Source organism: Alligator mississippiensis, chromosome 11 (genome assembly GCF_030867095.1).
Source record: "Alligator mississippiensis isolate rAllMis1 chromosome 11, rAllMis1, whole genome shotgun sequence".
Taxonomy (NCBI): Eukaryota; Metazoa; Chordata; order Crocodylia; family Alligatoridae; genus Alligator; species Alligator mississippiensis.
Window position 1 is genome coordinate 7,365,534 of NC_081834.1, and position 26,269 is coordinate 7,391,802.

The window sequence follows — 26,269 nt, forward strand, 5'->3', positions numbered from 1 at the left end:
CGGGCGGCTCCGCCCAGGGCCGTAAAGCACCGCGGGGTTGCGCGACAGCGCGGGGGAAGGGGCGGTCGCGGCGGAGCGGTCGCGGGGAGAGGATTGGGCCCTGTTGCGCCCGGTTGGGTGTTGCTTAGCAACCGTGCGCGGGCGCGGCCTAGGCGCCAGGTGAGGGCGGGGGTCCCTGGAGGCCGTCGCGGGGGCGGCCTCCACCTGCCACCTCTGCTCGCGCGTCCTAGGGCTGCCCTGGCTCCTGCTCCCTCGGGCCTCGGAGGTGGAATTGATTTGGCTTGAAACGAGAAACATTTTCTTTAAAAAAAAAAAATATATTAAAAAATGTAGAGTTTGGGGTTGGGTTGCGGGGGAGGGGCTGGATCCTGCCAGCCCCACGTCTCTCACTGAGGGAATAACGGGGCACGTGGGAATGATTGAGTGCTTTGTGTGATGTAAAATCATAATAATAATGATCATGGCTGTTTCTTTCGAATGTAGGAAACAGTGCGGGACAATTTCACCATTCTTCATAAAAAAAGCGGATTTCTGTGTGCAGATATAAGGCGAAATGTCCTCCTTTTGGAAAGGTACGTGGACTTGACCAGTCTTTTTCAGGGATGTTTTGGGGGTACGGGCAGTGCTCGGGTGCGGCAAGTCGAAACGTCGTAAGTCAGAACTGATTTTCCCAAAGGAAACCATGTTATAAAGGGGGGATTGGTTCCTGAACCAAGGCCCGATACTCTTATTTTCCCCCAGAATAATACAGGATATTGTACTTGATCAATTATAGTTGTGTAACATAGCTGCGTGAATGTATTTCTGTTGTCAATAGCAATACTGATTTGGAAAGACTTCTTTGAGGTGGCTTTGCTGGAGTTTGTGGCGGGCTCTCGGTTGGGTGTTTTTGAAGGGGGGGGGTCTTCTCAGGAGTCCTGGCTGCAGGTTTTTCTGGAGTCTTGTCTGCTTTCGTAAGGAAAGCGTCCAAGGAAGCGTGGATAGATGTTCTCCAGGGAGATGGGCGATGCAGCGAACTTGTTCGCTGGCGTGACGTCGGATTAAGCGTCATAAAGTCAAAACTGACGTCAGAAAGTCCATTTATAAATGTCATAAGTGCCACCCGTTGTTACTTGAAACGTTTTAGGTCGAGGACTGCCTATAGTGACCCCCTGTTTAAGTTTCTTTTGCCTGGTGTATGATATTCCTGAGAACAGTTTCAAGCCACTTCCCTCCAAGGCTTTTGTCTGCAACCTTGTACCTGTTTCTCTTTCAGTGTCTCTTTTTTTCCTTCCTCTTCCTTTAAGGAAGGGAGAAGGGGAAGGAGGGTAGTGGCTTTCTCCTACCCACTGTGCAATGATTAGTTTTTGCTATTGGTTTTTAAAGGATAATGGAAAAAAAAAATCATGGCACTAACGTGCTATTTGACGTCGTGCTGTCACCTGTCTTGTCCATTTGGATTGTAAGACTTGCCCAGTGCCAGTCACTGGTATGGGCGGCTCAGGACCCAGGCAGGAAGGGAGCCCGAAAATGGTAATTTTTTGGTTATTATGATCATTATCTCTGGCAAAGGCGGGGGTGGGGGCGATACTAAAAGTTCAACAGGGGCTGCCTAGGTACAGTGCTGGACTTGCCCTGCTTAGTGGTTCCCAACCTTGATCCTGTCAAAATACAAAAAATAATAGATAAAATTGAAAGACATTGTTCCTAACATGGCTTTGCTGTCATGCTACTGCTTCTTTATTCCCCACTTTGGCTTCATGCCATCTTGTACTACCCTCCCCCGCTACTATCCTGAAACCATCTGTCTTCATCCTCCGGTACCTTCCCTCTTTCAGATGCTTAATACCCACCTCTTAAAGAATCTCTGCCACTTCTTTCTTAATTATTATCTTTTCTTTCCCTTCTGAACTGTTGTCCTGTTTGGGACATGCTATAGGCATTTGTAAAACGTTCTTTATCTTAATGCTGCCACTTACATGTGTTAAGATATGATCAGGTAAAGCACAGCCAATATCCTGTTGCAAAGGTAGAATTTCTTAGTGCGTGCCCTAGAGGAGTTCTCAGTCTTTCACCCGAACAGCATCCCTGTATCGTATAAATTACACAAGAGATCTACTCGTGTCACATGCAGAACAGTCATTCAGTTGTGTTTATTCAAACCCTTTGTAAATGTGCGGAAATGTAATTTTATTCTGTTGTATATTCATTTAGGTAGAAATAGACCTTGAAGATGGGAACAGTACTTTGTATAAATTTAGCCACAAGCTGAGTTCTGAAGAAATTGTATGAAGTTTTAGATTATAATTTCTATTCCATATAGAATGCTAAGTATATTCTGCAATTGAATATAGAAGTATCTGATATTTTAGACTAATTGTGTTGAAAATGGGACATGTAGACAGCAAAATAATGTGGTATTCCAGTGTCATCATGTCCAAGGTTTGGTAAAGTTCTAGCTTCTACAGGTCAGACCTCGCTGAATGATATTTTCCAAAAAAATACGTGAGAATCTGTGTGACAAATGTACACATTTTGATAGCACACACTGCCTTATCATCCAATTTTCAATTCTGTCTGAGACAAAATATGGGCAGGTTGTGGTAGTCAGGAGTCTGGGTTCTATGCCTCAATTTGTCATTTAAGTTGCTCTGTAACCTTGGAAAGTCACTTGACTCTCTCAGCTTCTGCACATGCACAGTGCAAAAGTGGACACCGATGTATAAATAGGTTACATGACTTTCCAAGGTTACACGGCAATTTTAATGGCAGATTGAGGGATAATACAACAAAGGAAGGGGAAGTACTTTGGAAGCTGCTTAGAGATGATAGGCTAAAAAATTCACTGCGTATGCCGAGTGGTACAGCAGAATATTTGTCACGCTTTTAGACTACCAGTCAAAATAAGCCATGATTAACGATAAGTAAATTGCATTGTTTTGTTTGCTGCTATGTACTTGTATATATAACGGATAGATGTTCAGGGAATTGTTAGAGACTGCTCCCTTTTTTTATGAGATAAGAATAAAAAAGGAGAAACTGGGAAAAAGAAACTGATTATCTCTTTCCCAACTAGTAAGTACTTGCTACCAGTAATAAAATGATCAGTCTAGGACTGTACCTGGCTGGCTGTCTCAGATTTAAAAGGCAAGCTCTAAACATGCTCCATAGAAGAAGAGTTCTTTTTAAGCAGACAGCCCTGCAGTTTTGAGTATTGCAAACCTGGAAATCACTATGGCATAGATTGCTGTTAAACAGGAGTAGTTGTAATTATGGCATAAAGGTGTTGGTGTTGTTGCATAGCAGCGTGACTACCTAGAGCTGCTTGGAAAGAATAGCTTCTCTGACCTTAAGCGTGTGGACTAACATGACAATTGGACTGTTCCAAAAATGTCATGGGTTGCAAATTGGTTCATGGTTGTCCCTGGACAGAGGTGCCTGCACCTACACTGCTGAAGGGGAGGGCTCTGCATAGAACCTTTTAGGGATTGCAGGTGTGTGGAGAGGGAGAGAAAAGCCTAGACACCACTTGGTGGGGTCCCTGACTCGTATAGGGCTGGAGGCTGGTGCAGGGTGGAAGGGTTACCAGGTAATGTGGCACCAGTGTGACCCTCTTGCTCATAGTTCCTGGTGGGTTTTTCAAGGGATTCCTCCCAAGAACTTGGTAGTTTTTTAGCCCCTTATCTGAAAGCTGTTTCACCTTCCAGGGCATAGAAGCCCTGAAGCTACTGGGTCCCTTGCTCCTTTTGGGGTGGGGAGGAGGGGGGAAATGAGTGAAAGGGTTGCTAGGTGTTGATGCGGGGGCTAAGTGACCCTTGCTTTTGGTGCTTGGGGGGGGGGGGGGAGGGTGGGCACACTTGCCCAATCCAGGATCTCCCCTTTTGCCTGCTATGGAAAGCATTCTGGTAATTTCCCCTTCCCATGCTGCAAGGTTCCAGATTGATTTTGGGGGGGGGGTTGCTGGGGGGGTAGGGGGAGCTTTGTGCTCCCCCTGCTCATGTTTCCCAGGACTCTGTGCCTTTTCAATGCCTGTCGAAAAAGCTATTTTGTCATTTTTACCTTCCCATTATGGACCCTGCAGCTGCAGGCCTGGAGTTCTTTTGGGGTGGTGGCTACCTTTCCAATCCCACCAAGTGCTAGGCAGGGGAAAGTGGGGATGACTGTGTGGCCCCTTGCTTGTGGTGCCAGGCAGGTTTGGGGCTGTGGTGCCCAGGGTCCATAAAGAGGTAAAACCAACAAGGTGGCTTTCCAGGGCAGGGGTTGAAAAAGTAGCAGAGTTCTTGGCTGGGGAAGGGGTGGTCCTGGAGCACCCAGCCCCCTCAGAACCACAAGCAGGGGGGCTGCACACCTGGCAACCCCTCCACTACCCTCTGCCTCCGATGAGCCTGAGGTTCACAGCACGGGGTCCTGCAGGGAAATGAATCAACAAAATGCTTTGCAATGAAGTTAAAAAAGGAGATTTTTGAGGTGGGGCTGGAGCATGTTGCCCCCTGGGCACCACAAGCAGGGGTCACTCCTGCCCCCCTTAGCATCTTGTAATCTTTCTATTCAACCCATGCCCCAAATGGACCTGCGAGCTACAGCACAAGGTCTGTGCAGGGAAGTGACATTGACTTTCCAGTGCGAGTCTTGCCAAAATAAAAAAGCAAAGATATTGGGGAGCCCCTAGAGTACCCAGCCTCCTGGGTACCACAAGCAGGGTTTACAGCTTCCCCCAACCACGTGGCAGCCTCTTCATTCTCACCCCCCACTCCAAATTAATCTGGGACCTGCAACACAGGGTCCATGCAGGGAAATGAAATTGGTGAAATTAGTTTTCAGGGCAGAGGTTGAAAAGCTGCAGTTCTTGGGGATGGGGGGGCGGGGCAGCCAGCCCCCATTAGAACTATAAGCAGGGTGTGATACAGACTCCCCACCCCATGCCCCAGATGAGCCAAATGACAGAGGCTTCCTGCTTCCCCACCCTTGCAGGCTGTGGTCTCTATAGGCAGTAGTCCTACATGCAGTCCAGAGCATCCCCTTGCCCTGCATGTGTTTGGGGGTGGAGAGGAGTGGTGGTACAGCTGGGGTTGCCTGAAGGACTGACCACACACTAAGCATGAAGTTCTCTGTGTCTGGACTCGAACATGCTGGTTCATGAGGACCAGCTTAAAACAGGACTTGGTATCCTTGGTGTGCTTTTAAAACATTTAGGAAAGCTTACACCCATCTTAAATGTTGTGCACATGTAGACTCTGGGGTCTTAAAGTGTATGTAGAACATGCTAAGCATTATGTCTGTCCACACCATTAAATGTTTAGTACCTTCTTTCTGTAAGCATATTAAATCATTGGGGTACTGCTGTGTTTTCTTGTATATAACATATACCTGCCCCCAAAATCAGTGTCGTTCCCCCTCCAAACTGGGATCTATTAAGCAGGGAAGCTGTTCTTTTTATTTATTTTTTTGCTGGTAAAGAAGGAAGCCTGGAAACACTGTGCATGCCATGCATCTACCAAGATGATTGTTGTTTGTCTGGATCAGCAAACTAAAGGGGCACCTGTGCGAACCCTCTCACAGCTGTAGCTATTAGCTGTGCACTGTAGTTCATGCCTGAACCAGAGAGTAAGCTGTTGTAGTATCCTGATGAGGCTTATGGTGTGGAAACAGCACTGTGTTTATAGGAACTGCCTGGGGCCTAACTTTGTGTGACAGTAAGTCCTCCTGGGTGAGTTCCTGCTGTCTGCAGCCTCACCTAGGCTGTCTTCTGGGGTGCCATACTTCCTGAGACACTCTGTTTGTAGGAGGACTTGATGTCACAAAGTTGGCCATCCAAAAGCAAGGTGCATGTTTTATTTGGGTTTGTATTTCATGCAAGAAAATATGATACTTAAAACATATCTTCAATAACAAATTCAATGAAGCATCTTTTTATCCAAAAATTATAGAAAGTAGGATTGGAAGGGACCTCAGGGGATCACTTAATCCAACCCCCTACTCTGAACCATCCTAGGCAAGTTAGTGTTTGTGTAACCCAAGGCTAGGTAAGCCCCAGCATGCGTGCCAGAGTGGGGTGCGCACAGGCATTTTGGTTGTCAGTTTGCCTGGCACTTCAGGAAGGGACCAGGGCTATGCTGCCACAGCAAGGATCAGGCCCTTTGCGGCTCTCCCACTGTCCACCCATGCCATGCCAACATCTTACAAGTCAAGACTGTGGATGTTTTTGGCACTTTGCCCCAAAACATTGCTGCCCCCTGATTTAATCTCGCTAAAACAACCCTTATCCACAAATGTGCGCAATACCTTAAACGGCAAAAACATCCTTTAACTTGCCCCATTTAAAGCAGGGGGAGCAGAGCATTATCCATGCCTTGCCACTGCGAGGACAGGAAGCAGTTTGTATGGTTAAAACATGTTTTGGTTTCCCACTGAAGTGGCTTTCATATATATATTTGGGAATATGTGCAGGCTTTTAGACCCAGCTTTGTAGACATGACATCATTTTGGGTAGCTCATCTGGTGATTTTTGACAAGCCTGATGTCCTAAAGCAGCAAGTATCTACAGTTTCCATCCATTTCAATGGGACTGTTGGGTGCTCAGCACATCTCAAAAGCAAACTTTTGGTCTCAGGATACTCAATTACAGACCAGTTTTGAAAATGGAGATATCTAACATCTCTGTTTTGTCCCTTTTAATTGTATTAAGGGCTCATTTTTGCCCTCCATTGTGGGCACGGTGTTCCACTTGAGCCCCTGTGCAAGAGAGGTTCATTTGATCCTGAATTCCACTATTGCAAAAAACCTCAGATCACAACAGGTCAGAATGTTTTTGATGGTCTGAGGCCCTATTTGAAGTCTCAGGACTTATCTTGTGAACCCTCTGTAGGTGTTTGCACACTTAACAGTATAAATATTGTGTTGCACCCTTAAGAATGTTGTGGGACCCTGGTTGAGAATCACTTGTATAGACAAATCTGGCTGCTGGTTCAGAGTCGCACTGATTTCGGTAGAACTCATTTACAGGACTGGAATCTTTATTGTTCTCTAATTCAGTGAAGTGTGAACACCTTGTTTTCTTTTTTAAGGCCTTTAGCTATCTAAAAATGCCGTTAGTATATGGAATGGCTGTAAAAAACAAGCAGGCTAGTTGCTGGTATGTCTAGAGCTGTGAAAGTATGGAAAGGTGTCTGTTTAGTCAAAACAAGCTCTTATGCATATTGAACTCTCATTTAATATAACTTTGAAAGGAAAGTTGTGTGCATTTTCTCCAGGTAAACCAGCACTGCAGCATGTTGTGCAAACAAGGACAGTTCAGGATATTCATCTTGACTTAAGCCCCTATTCCTACTTGACAGATCCTTCCTGGTGACCCGGTAGATGGCACTCTTCTCCTGGTACTGAATCAACAGCTCGGCATGCAGGTAGGTGATACTGTGCTGCCGGAGGCACTGATTGATTTTTTTTTTTTTTTTTTTTTTTTTTTTTTTTTTTTTAAATGAGACTTAAAATTAAGACTCTGAACTGTATGGCAATTCAGAATGGCCCCCTGCTTGTGGTATTCTGGGTTGCCAGGTTCTAGGTCTGTGTGTAGCTCCCTGCTTATGGTATTTAGCAGCCCCCTGCTTGTGGTGTTCTGAACTTTGTGGCAATTCAGAATATTTTTACAAGGTCCTGAGTTTTTGATGTTATTGAATCAATACTTTCAGAAGTTTGAAAGAAGGGTTTTATAGGGTGCCCATTTAAAAAATATATAGTGAATACATATTTCCACACTTTACTGCAAAGTATGTTTAACAACAGTAGTATTCATTTTAAATGTGGGGCCCAATTCATGATCCAACTTCATGTATATCTTCCTTCTAATCTATTATGTTCAATATCACAACTCTCTCTCTCTTTTTTTAACTAGGTTAAAAGAGATACCACTCAAAGCCAGTTCTTTTTTCTGAGCAGAACTGATACAGAATGCCCATGAGTAACATGCAAAAGCTTAAGACTTTCTTCAGATTTTAAAATCTTTCCAGAATGGGGGATCAATCTCTTCTACAGCAGATGCATAGTGATGTGCTGATAGGCAGTCCATTAGCAAAGGACAGCTATGATTATGCCTCTCTTCTCAACCTTCATATTTCTCCAAAGCCTTCATCTGCAAGAGGTAATGAGTCACATAATAAAATGTGTCTAGAATCTACTAACGGTGGCATTAGGAGCCATCAGGACTCCACAGTTTCAGATGCTGTTGCCTTCCTGACTGATGATAAATCTGATAGCTCTGCAAACACAAACTTTTCAGCATTCAGTCCACGGGAAATAATGCTACTTCAGTTAACCTTGATTGAAATGATGCTCACTAAAGTACAGTCGAAGGAAACTGAATACTGCATAAGACAGAAGTACTGTGATATAATTAGAATTCTTCTAAAGGAGACACAAGCTGACTCAAAATTAGTAAGTTCTTACAACTATTTTCACAGCTTTTCTTAAAAAAACCCCAAACCCTAAACTTCACAAAACTGACAAATACTTTTTTTTTTTTCTTCATGTCTACAGATCTGGCTGTTAGGTAGCTCTGATAAACTGTTATGTCACATGGCTTCAAAGAGTATGGCCTCCCTTGTGTATTTCCAGCTAAAGGAAGAGGTAAGTTTGTGGGGTTGCTTTGTCTATATGTAACTGAAGGTAAAGATGGGTACTTGGTGGATACAGTCCTTCTAGTTGTCCATCTAACTTGCTGACCTTTTGAAGTGGTCAGATTGCATAGAACAGCATAGTCTAAAAGCTAAATCTTTCACAGCACAGCCTGTGTAAATGGGCAGCATCTGATTGTGATGGTGGACAGTAGGATTTTCCATGCCCTCAGGCCACAGAGCAGTAGCAGAGCTGCTGGCTTCCATTTTTCATCTGCAACCTCCTGTCTGCACAGTAAGCAAATCTTCTGTGCCCCCTCCTTCCAAAAGGAGTTTTAGATAGTGGGTTTCTGTAGCTGCCATCATTATCATTGCTGCACATGAAGTTCTACTTTCCCTCTCTTCCAATCCTAATTTTTTTATCACTGGAGGTTTTTAGAGCTACCTTCAAAAACAAATAGAAAAGGTCATACAAGATAGCAGTATATGGGCACCGGGGTGGGGTGGGCCTCACTGACAGTACATTTGTGAGGTATTGGTGGGCAGGCTTGTAGGGATCATTTTGTAGTATGCTAAGGTCATTAGAGGACAGAGTGGCCAACCTACCCTCCAAGTGGCATGGGTGGCATCTATGAATGGCATTCGGAAGATCAGGGAAGGAACAGGGCACACAGCAGCAGACAAGGCAGGAAGCCAAAAACAGCACAGATTGGGTAGGAAGCACTGGGCAGAGCAACAGAATGGGATGGGAATGGCACTCAGTGCAGGCAGGGCTTGTAGCAAGCCTCCCAAAAAGGGAGGCCCCCCACTGTTATAGATGATGGTATGTTTGAATATATTCTTATGTAAAGCCTGACCGCTTCAGGAGCCCATGGTTGGGGGTGGGGAGAGAGGGAGAGTACAATTTAAAATGTTAATTTTAGGTGGAAGGTACTAAGCTTTAGGCAAAAGAACAGAGATAAGCTAATGCAGAGGAGAGGTAGGAAACAATAGAAGGAAGCCTGCCACTTGGCTTGAGTGCGTCTAGGAAAACCCATCAAGAATGGACCAGGATAAACAAAGAAAGGAGCAGATTTATTTTGGGAAAACGGGATTGAGCTGAATGTAAAGTTGGGGCCAGATTTGATCAGGTTCTGGAAAAGAAATGACTCCTGCAAAAGATGATAGAATGAGAAAGATAGGGGCATGAAATGGAGAGAGAGAGAGAGAGAGAGAGAGAGGTTCTTTGGAGCCAACTACTGTGGGGTTGCTAGAATTTCTTGCTCCTTAGCCCAGTTGTAAGTATTTTGATCAAATGTCTGTAACTAACTACTTTATGGGTGCAGTCATTCATATATTTTTAAAACATTCATTTCAAGTAATTGCTACTGGCCTTTGGATTTAATAAAGGAATTTTAGCTGAATTACTGCCATGGGTAATGTGAGAGGCAAGAATTTTTGGGGTGGTCTTTTAGTGGACCAAATATAGTGGGGAAGAGAGGGGTTTGTTGTTGGGGGTTTTTTGTTTGTTTTTTGGGGGGGGGGGTTTGTTTTTAAAGATAAGCTTTCAGGGACACAGTACCTTTCCTTGGGTGCCCTCAGGAAAGGTTTTTTGTATCTGAAAGCTTGCCTAAAATCTTTCCTCCCTATGTCGTTGGGCCAATAAAAAATATCATTCCAAAAAATCATCACCTCTTCTATGTTTCCTGGACCATCAGGACTACAGCGTCACTCCACATAAAACCTCCATGTTTTTTCTCTGCATGACTGTATTGTGTTTCCTTTTGCCTTACCCTGCACTCTTGTTTGTAATTTAAAATTTTAAATGTTGTATAAGCTTACAGTGTACAACAGCTTTAACTAAAGATATATTTATAGTATAAATTCATGAAAGTGATTTTTCTTATTTGTTTTTTAGAACTCATTAAATGTCACCTGGCTGGCATTTTGTTTGAAGACTCTTTCAGAATTCCCAAGGAGTGTTCAAGCAGCAGAATGTCTATGGACTCTTACAGCAATTATTAGAGATGTTTTGAAAGATGAAGATATGCGCAAAGCAGGTACTGCATATTAATAGCATCAAATTATTGTAAGTGTCCAGTAGAGGGAGGAAGGCTACATATCATGTCTGTAGCAGGGCAGTAAGGCTGCCTGAGTATTCTAATGGCAGCGGGTTATTTTCTTTGTCAAAGGAAAAATGTATGTTAGAAAACTAAAATGAAGTACTCCAAAAAAAAAAAAAAAAAAATTTGAATTTGAAAGATGGTCTGATGCCACTTCAGGGGGTAAAAAAATATTTTAAATGGTCTGCATAATTCAATTATACTTCAGGAGCTCAACTTCAACCCTCTTTAACATAGTGATTGTTATTACAGATATAATGAAGAAGCTTTTCACTCCTCTTGATGCCGTACTTGAAGGATTTCATGATTCCATTTTGTTTCATCATTTTGACAGCCACCGAGATGCATCAGCACACTCTAAAACCTCAAATGACTTAATTGCTTTCATAGATTTGCTTGAAGTTCTTGTGGCCTGCAGATTCCAACTAGCATTGCACTTCAGATGCCAAAGAATTTTATTTTTGAAAACTACTTACATCCTGGGCCTTGCTAGTTCATCAGTTCATTATTTAATCAAGAAGAAGTCCATTATGCTTGTTAAGAAATGTATCCTTTGTAAAGCTGGTGAAGATTTCACAAAAGGATTGTTACTAACACCATCCCTACAGGATCCTTATTTAGATATGGATATGGTAACATTGGCTGCTGCTTTACTGGAAGCTGTGGATTTGGGGTGGATGAATCGAATAACTGTTAGTGAAAAAGCCTGCTATTTCGGAGGCAGTGAAACTCAGCCTAAAGGTGGTGTCTGCACTGGTCCTGACCAAGTAATCATCAGAGCCTTAAGCTTGATTTTACTGAAAGCTTTAGAAACAAAGATCCAGAACTCTGCTGAGGAAGCTGAAGTCAAAGGTAAATCTTTTTCTTTTTGCAGTTTGAATTCATTAAGCAGCATAAAAATTTAAAGCTTACAAGTGATCCAGACAAAGCTCTTCAAAATTGCAAACAAAGATCCTTGAGACTTAAAATAGTAGAGCAAAGATTCTCTCCTTTTAAAATTCAGTAAACCATATTTTTGGGAACACCTTGTTTAGGACTTGCAACAACTGATGATCTAAAGCTATGACCTTAAATAGGGTTACCAGGGCTATCCCTAGGTGGGGGCAAATTGGGGCGACTGCCACAGGCCCCGCACTTTGTGGGGTCCTGCAGAGCTGGGCAGACCAGCCATGGCAACTCCATGCTGCCCCCAGCGGCTTTGCGTCCAGCCGCTGTCTGTCATGTCCCCCACTACCACCACCACTGCCAATGGCACGTTCTTTGGGTTTGGGGCGTGTGGGATCAGAGCAGGGGCAGGGCCCTGCATGGGCTGATTTTTGCCCCGGGCCCCACACCCTGCTCAGGTCGGCTCTGAGGGTTACCATATTTCCAGTTCCAAAAAAAAGGACACCTGTTGGGGGAGGGGGGGGCAGTCCCCCATCCTCCCAGGCCTTGCTGTTGTCCCTCACTCCCAACCCACAGTCCCGCACTCCCATGGGCTAGGCTGGTGACCCTTATTCCCAACCTGCAGCCCCCTGTCCCTGCTGATGGCCTGCACTGCCGACCCACAGTCCTTCTCTCCCCCCCCCCCAATGCCCCTCCATTCTCAAGCCACAGCCTCCCCCAACCCTGCCAGTGCCCCTCCTGACCTGCAGCCCCCTGCGCCCCCATCCCTGCCAGTTTCTTTCACTCCTGACCTGCAGCCCCCTGCCCAGCCTTGCTGGAGGGGGCCCTCAGCTCCCCTGTCGTGACCGGGTTGGAGTGCAGCAGCTTCAAATCGTGGGTGGCAATGGAGTGAGTCCAGCATAGGCTAGAGGGAGGAGGAGGGGAGGCCTGTGGCTTTCCCCCCACTCTGGACTGTGGCACCTGCACTGTGCCAGGTGGCCTGGCCATGGCTCCTTCTGGGTAGCATCTCCTGGCTGCCCTGCCCCTGCAAGCTCAGGCACTGTCCCCAGTGCCTCTGACCTGACCATACAGCTCCCTGCAGCCCCTGAAGGCCTCCCCCCCCTTTTCCATTCCCTTGCTGGAGGGGCAGGTGCCTCCCCCCAGCCCCAGTGGCCAGACAGCTTCCCCAAGCATTGGCAGGGCCTTCCTCCCTAGCCTCGCCCATCTCTCCCCACATACCAATCCCCTCCACCCCCCACTCTCCATAAACTTACCTGCATCCAGCTGCTGGGGCTGCTTCCACCACCCTGCCTGGCCGTATGCCAGCCACACACATGTGAGCATGCAGGCACATTTGGCACCCCTTGCCTCCAGTCGCCCCAAGCAGCTCCTTGCAGGCTGGAAGGCTGCCAGTCTGCAAGGGGAAACCTGTGGCTTCTTCCTTTTAAAGAAGAAAATGTGTGTTTTTTCCATAGCAGACAGAAAACCCGGTTCCCTGGTAAACCAGCATGCCGCTAGGGCAAGCCAGGGAATGCAGTTCTATCAGCAAACTCTAAGTCACTTGTTCATATTTCAGAATACTGCCTGGACAGAGATTGGAGGACCCAAGAAAAGGACATGTCTGGGAAAACTTGGACATATGCTAACTGTACCTTATCCTTGCCTACTATCTTTCAGTAGTGTTAAACCTTTTGGTCCTGCAGGCTGGATAAATGGCACGGGGCCAGTCCTTGGGCCAGATCCCAGATGTGGTCAGTGTGTAGATTTGGGCCTCACTTTATCTGATTTGGGTGCCCTGTGCCCAGATCCTCCCTTGTGCCACCCAGATTGAACCTGATATTGCCCCAGCCCATGCGCTCACCCTAGTGTGCAGGGCTACACTATCTGCTTGTAGGGCTCCCCTTAGGCCTGGAAATTTGGTAGCTGGGAAGCAACACGTGATGCTGTTTTCTCCCCCCAGCTGCTAAACTTGGAGTCTGGGTGACAAGACTCCATGTACTGTCTGTGCGCTGTGGGCTAGGAGTTGAGCACCCCTGATTTTATCTAGCATCTGGTCAGAGTTTGTGGAACTGTTACTCCTGGTTTGTTATTTGATGGTGTAGGAGAGCATGAATATAATGGGGCTCATAATCTTGGTTGAAAGCATTAGATGTTATTGCTGGACAAAAATCGTAGGTACTATGAGACAAGGGGATAGCAATAATAGGAGAAGTGGAGGAAGTCATAAAGTGAAAGCATAATAAAAGCACAGGAGATTGGTTAGGATGTGGTTGCAGATATTGTTTCACTCTGTCCTGTACTAACCCCTGGGATTGAGTCTAGTATGAGTAAGGCACATTTTTCCCTCCCCTGCTAATATGCATATATTGCAGAACGGATGAGGCAGGGAGACACATGTTCAAGAAAAACAGGAATGGTTGCTCTGAAACCATGTTTCTGGCTGAATAGTGGAAGGCAAAGACTTGTTGGATGTTCCTTGTCAGTCGGTGGTTGAAGTAGTGAAAAGTCTAGGTTGATGACCACTGTACAAACAGGGATGGAATTTATGGGGGGGGACCCCCCCCCCCACTAAATAATGGTATTTGGAGTGTGGATTGTGTTTTCTTCAGTATTGATGAAATCTTAGTAGCTTCTGAGTTTTTTTGGGGGGGTTTTTTATATCTTTATTGTAAATACAGTAGATTGCTCAAGCAATGTTGGAAATAGTATTGTGACTGGAGCCATAAACAGGGTTTTAAATGCTGCCCCTGCTACCCAGGTGAGCAGCACAGGTAGTGGTTTCAAAGCCAGCAGTTTGGGTACCAGGGCTGGAGAAGCTGTTCCTGGCTCTGGGCTGTGCATACTGCCTGTGCTGTACAGCTGAGCAGCACACGCAGTGATATATAATAATTCCACCCCCCCCCCCCCCCCAAGCCTGTGGGGTAGGGAAACTGGGCCACACAAGCTATCCCCACCCTGGTTCCTGACTTCCTGGACTTTAAATGCTATTCCCACTCCTTGGATAACAATGTGGGTAGCAATTTCGAAGTCAGAAGGGTGGAGAACCAGGGCTGGGAAAGCTACCCTGCCCTGGTTCCCACTCCTGTGGGTTTTAAATACCACCTGTACCACCCAGCTGAGTGACGCATGCAGCAATTTTAAATTTAAATTTTTAAATTAAATTTCATTTAGGGGGCCAGGATTCAGGCTGTCCCTTGCCTTGCTTCCCTGCATCTCTAGCTTTAAATCACCCCATGTGTAGCCCCATTTGGGGTACACACAAGACCATTCGAAACCTTTTGGGGGAGAGGGTGCCTGTTGACAGCCTGCTCATTCCCAGGCAGGGAAGAAGACACTGTCAAGTGATGGGCTCCCCTGAAGGTGGAGGTGGCCAGTAGAGGTGACCATCTGTCAGTGGCTTGTGTGTTGGAGGACTATACAAGTAGATCTCCAGATTTCTGCAAACCAGACCCATCTTTTACAGAGTGTCCAAATGTTTGACTATAGTACATCATAGCATGTTACCTGTTTTAATACTTGTTGTCAGAATTTATTTATCTATCTCCTGAAAATACATAAGGGTTTTGGTGTTTATGGACAGCAAATGAGTAAAATTAAAGTAGACTTGTCTAGATGAGAACTGTTTTAAGATGTGCATTCCTAAAAGTTTTATATTTCTCAAAGGTGGAAGAACTTCTAATTTTTTCAAATTCTTATATATAAAAAGTCTTCAATTAGCTTAAAAAACTATCACTATCACCACCACAGTCTTTCTGTGTTTAGAACTACACATGGGAAATTTCAGATAGAAAGCAGTGATGCTGCTTCTCACAAATGATGCTGTAAGAGGTGACTTTAAAATGAGGCAGAGGAGCATATAAATATATTGCTTAGGTGGAAGTGGATTTTTTTTTTTTACTTTGCTAAACTGGGTTAAAATTACTTAATTTTGGCGCATCTAATTTACAGGTATTATCAGATGCTGTTGAGTTACACACGCAAATTGGAAAGTTTCCTAATTCTTTTTTCGGTCCGAATAGTAACTGACTATACATGATCATTTAACGTTTCTATTCCTTTCCTGAGAAATTGAAGCAAGCTGTAAAACCTCATTTCAAGGTGAACTGCATTACTTGTTTTTAAGCAAATTTGGTTCTTATGACGCAATAAACTTTGTCACAGTATTTAATTTCCATTTAGATAAATTACTAAGCCTTACCATTCAATCTGTGACACTTTTCCAGCTCCATAAACACTTCTTACCTAAAAAATGTCTTCTGATAAAGATCTAAGCCAGTCTTTTTCCTATTTTAATTTTTTAATGCTGAACATGAGGAACTGGGTCAGAAAATATTTTTAATATGCTTTGGAAATGGTGAAGAGTTTTATACTTTTCATCATTGTAGAAGGGTGAATATGATGTACAGAGGGAACTATTTTCCAGGTGTCAGCCACAGCATTAAAATGGCATTCTCTCTTGGGAGAATCGCTTTATCCTCATGTCCTCAGGATGTATGTGGCAATGCAGCTAATGGAGGCAGAGAGTACAGAGATGATATTTTAAAACTAGAAGGTATAGTAATTCTAGCATGAGGTTTTTCAGGAATAACCTATGAACTCGCTCAATGTAATTTTCTGGCAAGGTTTTCCTTTGTATCCCTTAGCATTTATCTTAAAATACCACCCACATATGCAAAGGCACTTGTAATCTCTGAAGATTGGTTTAGATTGAAGACTGTGACTTGCTCACATCCTTTTTATATCTTTCCGGTGCCCAGCTTACACAAAACTGAAAGCATAAGTGCCGTGCAGCCGCTGATGTGGGAGTCCATCCTCAGTGATTTGCAGAGAAGGGCTCTGGGTCTTCACCCTCTGCTGGATTGTTCCTTTACAGAGGAAAGAACAAGTATGAGAATCTCAATTAGAGGTTCTTGTCAATTCATTTTATGCAGTGTCTGCAGTCCCTGTTCTTTTGTGGGAGGCTAGAACCATGCAGTTTGGGAACCAAGGGGAAATAAGGACCCCCAAAGCAAACATGAGGTCTCAGAGGTGTAATCCTGTTCATTTTGCAGTTGGATGGGGGGGAGGGGGCTGACTCCCATTGCATCCCCAAATTTTAAAGGTTCCCTGCCCTCTTTTTTTCTGGGTGAGGCAGAAGGAGTGCAGGATTTCCAGGCTAGTTATCAAAAATTTGCACATGTTCTTAAATTGCATCCATTGCCAAGTCTTCTGATTAAAAATCCTGCATGTAATCAGAGAATCAATTTTCATATTAGACTATTAATAATGTAAGAATTTCTACATGTAAAAAATTTATGCTTGCAAAGATATGTTTTGTTTTGTACCTGGGCTAAATTTATTGTGCTGATGGCTGTTTCCAACCCACGTGTCCCTTGGATTATTGACTCCAGAAATGGTACCATTCCTCACAACCTTTTGATGCAGTGTCAGTGCAGCTGAGCCAAGGGCTGTGTGTTTGCATGACTAACTTCCATCCTATCTACTGTTAATTTAAAGACATGTGTTTGCTGTCATTTTCCTGTGTTGTTAAAAAGTGTCACAGTTGCACTTTCTCTATTTCTAGCAAACCTGCGGCGTTTCATGTCCATATTATTAACCTTCTTGAAGAACCATCTGAAGTCATCTCCACATTCTTACCCAACTGAACATCCTTGTGAATGGCTTTCCGTGGTCTTTGTAGAACAAGATGACGACATGCTGGAAGCTGCTAAAGCATTATTAACCATTTATTTAAAGTTGAATAGGTTAGTACATATTTTATTTAGACCTCTGTAAAATACTTGTGTCTCTCTGGATTGCATGATCTCACTAAATAATAGTAGTACAGTAAAAGCTCTGTTATCCAGCATCCCCTGGGAATGGGGGACGCTGGTTAATTGAGCTGCCCCGGCTGCTGCTTCTCACACCATGTCTGGGGCGTCCCTCTGCCCCTCCCACGGCATTGCTGTCCCTCCTGCCGCATTGCTGCCCATGAAGGTGGGTCCCACACAGCCTGTTATGCCCCAAGGCCGTGGGGGCTTGGCAGCGCAGGCTTCTTTGCCCCGAGCCATGGGGGCTCGGAGAAACTGGACGTGCCACAGTGGGCGCTTCTGGTTTCACTTTATCTTACAAGCCGGCATGCCGGTTAGTGGAGCATGCCAAGTTTGTAAGATGCCAGATAGCAGAACTTTTACTATAATATTTTTGTCTTTGATCAGTAAGGCTAATTGCACCTTGTCATGCATCTACAGGTGCATGACAAGCGGGTCCAGGGAGGTGATCTTTCCGCTCTGTGGCATTGGACAGGCCGCAGTTGCAATACTGCGTCCGGTTCTGGGCACCACGCTGGGAACCGCACTTCAAGAGGGATGTGGCTAGCTTTGAGAGGGTCCAGAGGAGGGCCACTCGCATAGTCGAGGGGCAGCGGGCCAGGCCCTACAAAGAGGCTGAAGGGCCTGAACCTATTCAGCCTCCACAAGAGAAGGCTGAGAGGGGATCTGGTGGCTGTTTACAAACTCCCCAGGGGGGACCAGTGGGAATTGGGTGAGGCTCTGTTCTCCCGGGCACACCTGGGGTTACTAGGAATAATGGCACAAATTGTTAGAGAGAAGGTTCAGGCTGGACATCAGGAGACATTACTTTACAGTTAGGGTTGCCAGGCTCTGGAATGGGCTCCCAAGTGGAGGATGGACACATCTGGCTGGGGTGTTATGACCCCGGCACTCGCTCCTGCCCAGGGCAGGGGGTCGGACCTGACGATCTGTTTAGGTCCCTTCTGACCCTAAGCACTATGAAACTATTACATACAAAGAACTTGGGAAGATGATACATCTTAACCTCTCAATGGATTGATACAGCTAGTTCTTAGGGGTGTAGACTAGAGTATAATGTGATATCCATTACCTGGAGTGCTAGTGGGAACTCAGCCATTTTTTTGATTTAACTGGGTTTTGGATAGCCCTGTTTATCAGAGCAGTAATTTTCTGTTAAGGCCTCAGTCCTGCCCTCTAATTCACAACAGCTAGCTTTGTGTGATTTGAGTGACAGACATGTGTATGTTGAAAGGCTAGACTGAGCATTTATGAATGCTGACATTTTTGAGAACTATTCAGCATTAGGAGTCAATGCTAAGAATGCAGAGGGGCTGAAGTACCTCAGCTCCAAGGACTGAGCCTAAGTAAACTTCTCTCCCATCTTAAAACAAAGGTTTCTTAAGCCAAACTCCCATAGCTTGGTGATGACTGACAGCACTAGTACCTGAAATATGTCCATTGTCTGATGTATGAATTTATCATAAAACTCTGTTTCTTTCAACGTTGTTTAGTTTCCTGTATGGAAATTGGGACATCCTCATGTTTAAAAGATGCTTGGCTTGGTGAATACCTTTGTAATGTAAAGCTTGAATGATGACACTACTGCTAAGAGTGTTTTAGGACCAAATCCCAGTCAGCCTCCTAAGGAGCCTCATGCTTCAGTATCACAGTGCCTAAAATTTAGACCTCTCTCCCCAGGAGGGCAATCCTAATCAATAGAGAGTCCAATTCCTAAGCTCGGAAGAGGAGTAGAGGTTCAGATAAACTTTAGTGCCTAGGATCTCTTAGCTGGATGCCTCCCCCCTGCAAGCCAACTCAGCATCTAGGCAAATTGGGTCCCCATGGGAGGCTACCTCAGTCTTCCATCATGGTATAGCAAAGTGAGCATACTTGCTATACCATGAATGGAAGACTGAGGTAGCCTCCCAAGGGCGACCCAGTTTGCCTAGATGCTGAGTGTGGGGGCATATGCAGCTAAGAGATCCTTGGCGGCAGGGTTTATCTGAACCTCCGCTCCTCTGAGCTTAGGAGTTGGGCTCAGGGCTGTGTGGGTGGTGGTTCTGTCGTGTTGGGAATATAGATGGCTCAAAAGAGAGATGCTTGCCTAAACCAGAATGCCTAACTGAGAGCAGCAGTGAGTTTGCACTTGATTTATGGTGGCACCTTTTTGCCCAATAGGCTAGCATTAAAAGCACTAACCTAGGCAGTGGGAGATCAGAGCTGTAGGCTGTCCTCAGCCTGAGGAGATTCAAGGACATCTCCCACTTCCAGGATAGTGCGCTAGACACTGGATCACACACGGGGCTGGGGCAGGGCAGCTCCCCACCCTTCCTGCTGAAGTTCACCCATTGCCCAGCCAAGCGTCCAAGTTTCATGGGCAAGCAAGAGGGCACGTGCCTCTGTTCTAGCAAGGAGGACATTCCTCTGGGACATGGCAGTCCTGGTTTCTGGCCCCTGTTGCCAGTGTGATTTCTCTTATTGTTTTTTAAATCAATCACTGTCCAACAATCCTGGCGGCAGTGACTGCAACCCAGTAATCCCCCCATGCCCCCCAGGAAAGTGCCCTATTTACTAAGCCACAGAGTGACACTCCTTGTGGGCTCCTTGGATTGTTTTAGGTATCCAGGAATTAGAATATGGCCTGTAGATCATTAAATCTATATTTAGATGCCTAAATCAAAGGCTGCCTAGCATCTTAAAAGTAAGACTACCTACTTTTTAGATTTGCAGAAATTAAAACAAAAATACTTATTCATGTGCTTTGATGTAACCTAAAAATACCTAGTGTATGGAGTGGTACAGTCATAAGATTAAACTTCAGCAAGTATGCCAAGCATCTTCAAACATCTCATCCTTCTCCCACTTGGAAAATTCTTTCTCTTTCACTGATCCCAGATTTCAAAACTGAAGGGTAAGCAACAACAACAAAAGATGAGTTTTGCAATATGTTAATTCAGAGCATTTCAGAGTAAGGAGGGAAGCAGATTTCGAAGCTGTGGGACCTTCAAAGAAAATGCCCTCCTTGCAGTTCCCCTTTTTAAAAAAATATATTGGCTGGGGCTTCTGATAGAGCAGTTGTGCTATGCTTAATATGTAGGTGGAAAAATTTGCTTTAACTGTGTAACTGTAGTAGGACATAATACTGATCCTGCTTACCTTCTGTACAATGCAGCTACTGCTGAACCGGAGCTTGCTAAAAATCTTGAGCAATAGCATTTTCCAGATATATGGATTTAATCTGTTTGACTAATAACTTTTCAGATTATGGCATGCTGCTGCTGGTGACTTGCGCCTCGAAGAAACCTGGGACGATCTGACACATGAAAGCGGTTGTAATCCTCACTGCATCTTTTTATATCTTCTGAAGAACATTTCTTTTGATTCCACAGTTCTTCTTGATTTTTTGATTTCATCAGAAACTTGCTTCCTTGAGTACTTTGTAAGATATTTGAAACTTCTTAGAGAGGGCTGGCACCATTTTGTCAACATCTGTAATTGCTTTGATGCTGTAACTAAAGGAGGCGTGTGTGATTCTTTTGCCACCTCTCCCCACCAGGGAGAAAGATACTGTCAGACTGTTTTGAGATGGCAAACTGCCTGCTATGATCCAGAACAACAGACTCCGGCAGCTGTGGTTTCTTCCCATGAGTCTTTTGCACCCACAAGGCAGCATTGTGATGACCAAGTTGCAAAATCTGACCTGTCTAACACAGTTTCCTTGGGCTGCCTTCAAAGCCTTGTTAATTATGACAGCTCGGAAGACTCTGATTCGGAATCCGTTGGAAAGGAGTCTTTGGCAAACGTGAAGCAAATGCCTATAAATAAACAAGGCAGTACAAAGATAAGGGAAGCTGTTTCCAGGGTCATAGATGACGAACCAAATACATTTGAATCAAAAATGTTGCCTCTGGGACAAAAAGGTTCTAATACCTCATCATTCTTGGCATGTAGGCTTACTTCGAATAACCCACCCCCCATAGAAGGAATGCTTCACAAAGCAATGAAATGTTTGGAAGAACTACAAAAGGCAATTTCTAGGCTACAGAGAAAAAACCTTTTCCCATACAACCCAGCTGCACTTTTGAAACTGTTGCTTCACATTGAGAGAATCTGTAAGAGCATGAACCCATTGTAAGGCAACAGAGTGCCAAGGCTGACACTTTGAAGTGATTTCTCACTAGTAAGCAAGGGACTGTTCCCACAAGATAAACATGCTCTGATGCTCAGACTGCGAGGGACATTCCTTTTGGACTTATCTGCGTGTTTAAACTGAGCTGGCTAAATTGGATGCCAGCTGACACTTAAAGATAAATCTGCAGCTGCGTTTTAAGTATCCGGTCTGCTGTCTCCAAGCCCCAAATTTATTTCCAGTATATGTGACAGTATACAATACGTAAGGATGAGTTATTAGGTATTAACAAATGACAGTAAATCAGTGATTCTCTTGAAGACCTAATGTTAAAGTACCTCTACTTTAAAATGTTAACTGTAATTCTTTCTACTGTCATTCTAAGATCTGAAGACACTGCTAGATTGCAGTCTATAAAGCACTGCCAGTGCAGTGATAATTCTAGATTCTAGTGCTTAGAAGTAGAGATGTGTAAGCTGTTTGAACCAGAGAAGGTTTTATGTTTGAACAGGGGCTACCCTGGTCCACAACTGGGGTTTCTGGGCATCATCTTTTGTACTGATAGTACTGCACTCTTCCACATCTGTGTTTTTAGTACTAAATTGTATTTGGATCCCCCTTTTTGCCTTTTACCATAGGCCTCAGCAGCTAATGGTGCTATGCTTTCCCGGGCCTGAAGTCAAACTACAATTTCACTGTAAACTGTTTCCTAAATGTGTGCAAGTCATTTCATTTTATGGTATACCCTTTTAAAAAAATGCTGGAGTAGCAAAGGCTCCACTTAACTTCATGTTGGCTTTATCGTCGTAAAGCTAGAATCAAACTTGGATACTGCAAAAGTGAAGTTCTGGTAGAAATTCTTACTTTGCTCCATTACACACACTCTATAAAATTAATAAATTATAACACAGTAATGTATTAAACTACATGATGCAGGGGGAAAAAAAAGAATATATTACGTACTTGTGCTGTAAGCTTGTAAGATTGATGTTAGACCTTTTAATTTAATTAAGACCTTGGACACTGAGAAGTTAAGTCCCTAGTTCTAGAGAAGGATCCAGAGCCCCAAGTCCAGCACTCCTACCTAATAATGCCCAAGGCGAATTGGGTAGCTCAACACACCGATGAGAAAACTGCCTGAAGTCTGTACACTGAGCATGCAACTGTGGTGCATTGAGCATGGGGTGAGTCATAAATTCCCCTCCTAAAGCAATTGGGGCATCAGAAAGGAACCTCCATGGACTTGTGGCCATTAGCTCTGAATTCTCACCTTTTATGTAGGTATCTGTGCCTTCCTTTTCAAGGAACTGAGCACTTTTTTTATGTAACTCTTTTTAGTTCTAAACAGTGACTGAATAAAATATTGAAACAATCCATAGAGCAGGGACTGGAATCCAGGTCTTCTTCCTCCCAGGTGAATGCCTACCCAAGCTCTAGGTCAGGGTCAGGGTCGTGCTCCAACTCCTGCTCTTTCTGCAGCCTAATGAATCTTTTTCCTGCACAGTGCCACAGCTTTATCAGGAGGAATGATGCTAGTCTCGCCCACAGTGACCTGACAGAATCATGGTGGCAGGGTAGGGCAGGGCAGTTTCTTGAGTGGCTGGAGATATGGCTTTGAATCCCTTCAGGCAAAGGAAGGAATTAAACTGGGATCTCTTTCTTCCTCCGTGACTGCTCTAATTGCTAAGTTATTAGACATAGAGGGACGTTTCCATGTTTTCCCTGTTCATCTGTGTTAAATTTGCTTGGAGAATGTCTGTCTTCTCCCGAGAGGCTTGCTCTAGGTTTAGGCAGAGGACTGCTAGTCCCTGGACATTAATTGGGGTTAGGGCAGAGTTGTCCAATATCTCAGCAGCTGGAGGCTGCAAGCCAAGCCATCTATGCCTGGCTTGTGCAGGCCATCGCCCCCTTCCCCCTTCTGTACCATACAGTTGAGTGGCACCCCCACCATCCCAGCTGATGTGCCACGAGCTCCCCCAGCACTGCAGGCTGTGCCACACAGCCACCTGTAGAGACATCAACCTTTCAGGTTTCCTGTTCCAGACTTGGGGATCTAGTCTCCATATGCATCTTATTTTAGGCAGTCCGGTCCTTTTTTTGGATCTTAGTTTTAACTCAGCTAAAAATCAAAAGAGGAGTCAGTAACTTCATTGTTGTATTCGTACAGGTTTTACCATCTAATGGCTTATGCTTAATGCTATTTTAAATATTGCAAAGGTGCTGTATCTTTCACACCTTTACAAGGTAGACAGGGTGAGTGCAGGAAGATGAATTCCTTCTCTGGCAGGTGCCATTTTTTACTTTCTTATAACTAGTTTCATAATTCAGGGGGAAAGCTTTTTAAATACAAGTTCAAACTCTCAGGCTGTTGTCGAATGCAAGAAAAATTGGAGACATCCTGTCATCTTGGGATTCACACATGGCAATGTTTGCATTTTATTTTTACATTTGTTATTTATACCTAAAAAAAAATCTACATTGTTTGGTAATGAGGAAAACAAGTCATGTTTTCTGTTGTGTTCTTTTCAGCCTTGCTAAAATAAAAATGGCTGCAGACATTTTGCTTGTTCTTTCCAGATGCAGTTTCATCCACTTCTAGGCTGAAATTTTCCATGCTTGGCTTTGCCTGAAAGTGAGTCTTGCAAAAAGATAGGGTGGATGCAAATTTAAGTATGTCCCAATCCTAACTTTAATGGGTACTTTCTAGAAGAGAGATGCTATAGACTAATTCACCGGGCAGTTTACAGAGCCTGCTCTAAAAATTAAAAGTTGTGCTTTATAAAGCAGAAATTGAGATTGTTGCATAACAGACAAGCATGTGAGAATATGTATGTATGGTTCTTGTTTTTAGAGGGGAAGTGTGCATATTTCCAGATGCTTCCAAACCTATTCAAGTTAACAAGCATGAAGTTTGCACTACTGTTTTAGTCGCAACACCCCAGGCATCTCAAGTATATAGCACCAGAAAGAGAATTTTCTGAAAGTCCTAGACCCACTGTTGTCTTCCGTGACACCAATCCACTCATGATACTGCTTGCTTATGAAAAGGGACGTTATTGGAGAACATATGTTCAGGTATGAACAATTAAATGTCCATTGATCCTCTTAATTCATTTTCAAAAATGTTTGTTTGCACCAGATATATTGAGTGTGGAAGGGGAAAGACTTCTAATCTCTGTTCAGGGGAATTTGGGAAACAATGGGAAATGTGTCTGTGTTCTTGAGTACGCGTGGGTCTGCTTGTATTCACACAAGCAGGATGTGGAAGGCAGGGAAGCTGGGAAAGGCGTGTGCAGAGGAATGGGCCAGGTAAGAATACGGAAAACTGATAACTGTGCTCCGACTGCCTTGTGATGCTCTTGACTGTATTTAAAAAAAAAAAAAAAAAAAAAAGGTGGGGGGGGGGGGGGGGCAAATAGGACCTGGGCAGAAGTGAATCTAGCATTTTACAAAGGGGGTGCGAGAGCAGTGACCAGCACTACAGGGGTTGGTGCTCCACCCAACAGGGGGGGCAGACCAATGTGGGGGGGGGGGGGGGTCAGCAGTCAGGAACTTTTTGCTTATCTGCTTTAGGGACTTAAGAATTACCCCTCTTCTCTTCCTGTTCAGAGGTACTTTCCCTCCCTCCACCAACCTGCCACTGTGTCCCTGCTGTCTTGAGGACAAGGGGAGCTCCAGAGCTGCTCCAGCTAGGCTGTGTGGGAGCTGGGCTGAGCCTGGGACAGCAGTAGTGGACAGGTGGGTTTACCCGCCCAGTGCCTGCTCCCAGGCTTGCAAGGAGTACCTGGAGGGAGTAGACAGGGATGGGGACAGGAGATCCTTTACTCTTGGGATGGTGGGGACACAGCAACAGATGGGGAGGGGATGTGCCCTAAGCACAAAAGGGAAGGGGCAGGTCACAGGACTCTTACCTTATTTGAGGACTTAAAAATGACCCCAGCTGCTGCTCCTGCCCCAGAGTTAGAGAGGGGGGTTGTGGTCACACAACTAGGCCCCTTCTGGATCTGCCTTTGATCCTGGGTAATAACCTTGTTAGTGTTCTTTTGTGGCATTCTCTGTATGTTGTTTTTAATAATTATGCAAACGTGCTTGGACAGTCTCAGATTAACGACAATGTCTGTGAATCTATGAAACATAAGGGCTGGAAGGGACCTTGAAGATCATCAAGTCCAGCCCCCTGCCCCAGGGGCAGGAAGTCAGCTGGGGTCAAAGGATCCCAGCAAGATAAACTTCCAAATGTTTCTTAAGTAAGTCCAGAATAGGTGCCTGCACCACTTCTGGAGGGAGTCTATTACAGGCCTTGGGGGCTCGGACAGTAAAGAAGTTTTTCCTTATGTCCAGCCTGAAACGGTCACGGAGGAGTTTATGACCGTTAGTCCTCGTTATCCCTTGGGGCACTCTGGTGAACAGGTGTTCCCCCAGATCCTGCTGCACACCCCTGATATAGATGGCCACCAAGTCACCCCTGAGCCTGCGCTTTTCCAGGCTGTAGAGTCCCATGGCTCTCAGCCTCTCACCATAAGGCCTGTTCTTCCCTCTTATCATGCACGTGGCTCTCCCCTCGACTCTCAAGTTTTTCCATGTCCCTTTTGAATTGTGGAGCCCAGAATTGGATGCAGTACTCCAGCTGCAGCCTCACCAAGGCCGAGTACAGTGGGAGGATGACATCCTGAGGCTTACTTGAGAAGCATCTATGGATGCAAGCCAAAGTTTTTGTTTGCTTTACCAGCTGCAACATCACGTTGGTGGCTCATGTTCATCTTGTGGTCAGTCATGACCCCCAAGTCTCTTAGCTGT

At 44.8% G+C, this 26,269-nt stretch overlaps 2 protein-coding genes across 5 annotated transcripts in view; both read left to right on the forward strand.

The window, feature by feature from the left end:
* Positions 1-47: 47 nt before the first annotated feature.
* Positions 48-24,030, forward strand: LINS1 (lines homolog 1). 4 transcript variants are annotated; one of them, XM_006262494.4, is made up of 9 exons: positions 48-159; positions 484-572; positions 7,230-7,379; positions 7,868-8,406; positions 8,509-8,598; positions 10,483-10,624; positions 10,940-11,539; positions 17,115-17,295; positions 20,605-24,030. In XM_006262494.4, the coding sequence occupies exons 4-9, from the start codon at positions 7,984-7,986 to the stop codon at positions 21,476-21,478; spliced, it is 2,310 nt and encodes a 769-aa protein (XP_006262556.2). In that variant the 5' UTR covers positions 48-159; positions 484-572; positions 7,230-7,379; positions 7,868-7,983; the 3' UTR covers positions 21,479-24,030. The 4 variants fall into 4 exon arrangements, with proteins under 4 accessions (XP_006262556.2, XP_014461597.1, XP_019333294.1 ...); XM_014606111.3 differs by having other exon boundaries at positions 7,314-7,379; XM_019477749.2 differs by lacking the exon at positions 48-159 and adding an exon at positions 166-265.
* A 101-nt stretch (positions 24,031-24,131) lies between these two features.
* CERS3 (ceramide synthase 3) overlaps positions 24,132-26,269 on the forward strand; it is a 75,566-nt gene continuing 73,428 nt past the window's right edge. Inside the window, exon 1 of the mRNA XM_019477750.2 lies at positions 24,132-24,547. Within this exon, the coding sequence (XP_019333295.1) occupies positions 24,513-24,547 (35 nt within the window). The 5' untranslated portion in view covers positions 24,132-24,512. The remainder of the gene's footprint in view (positions 24,548-26,269) is intronic.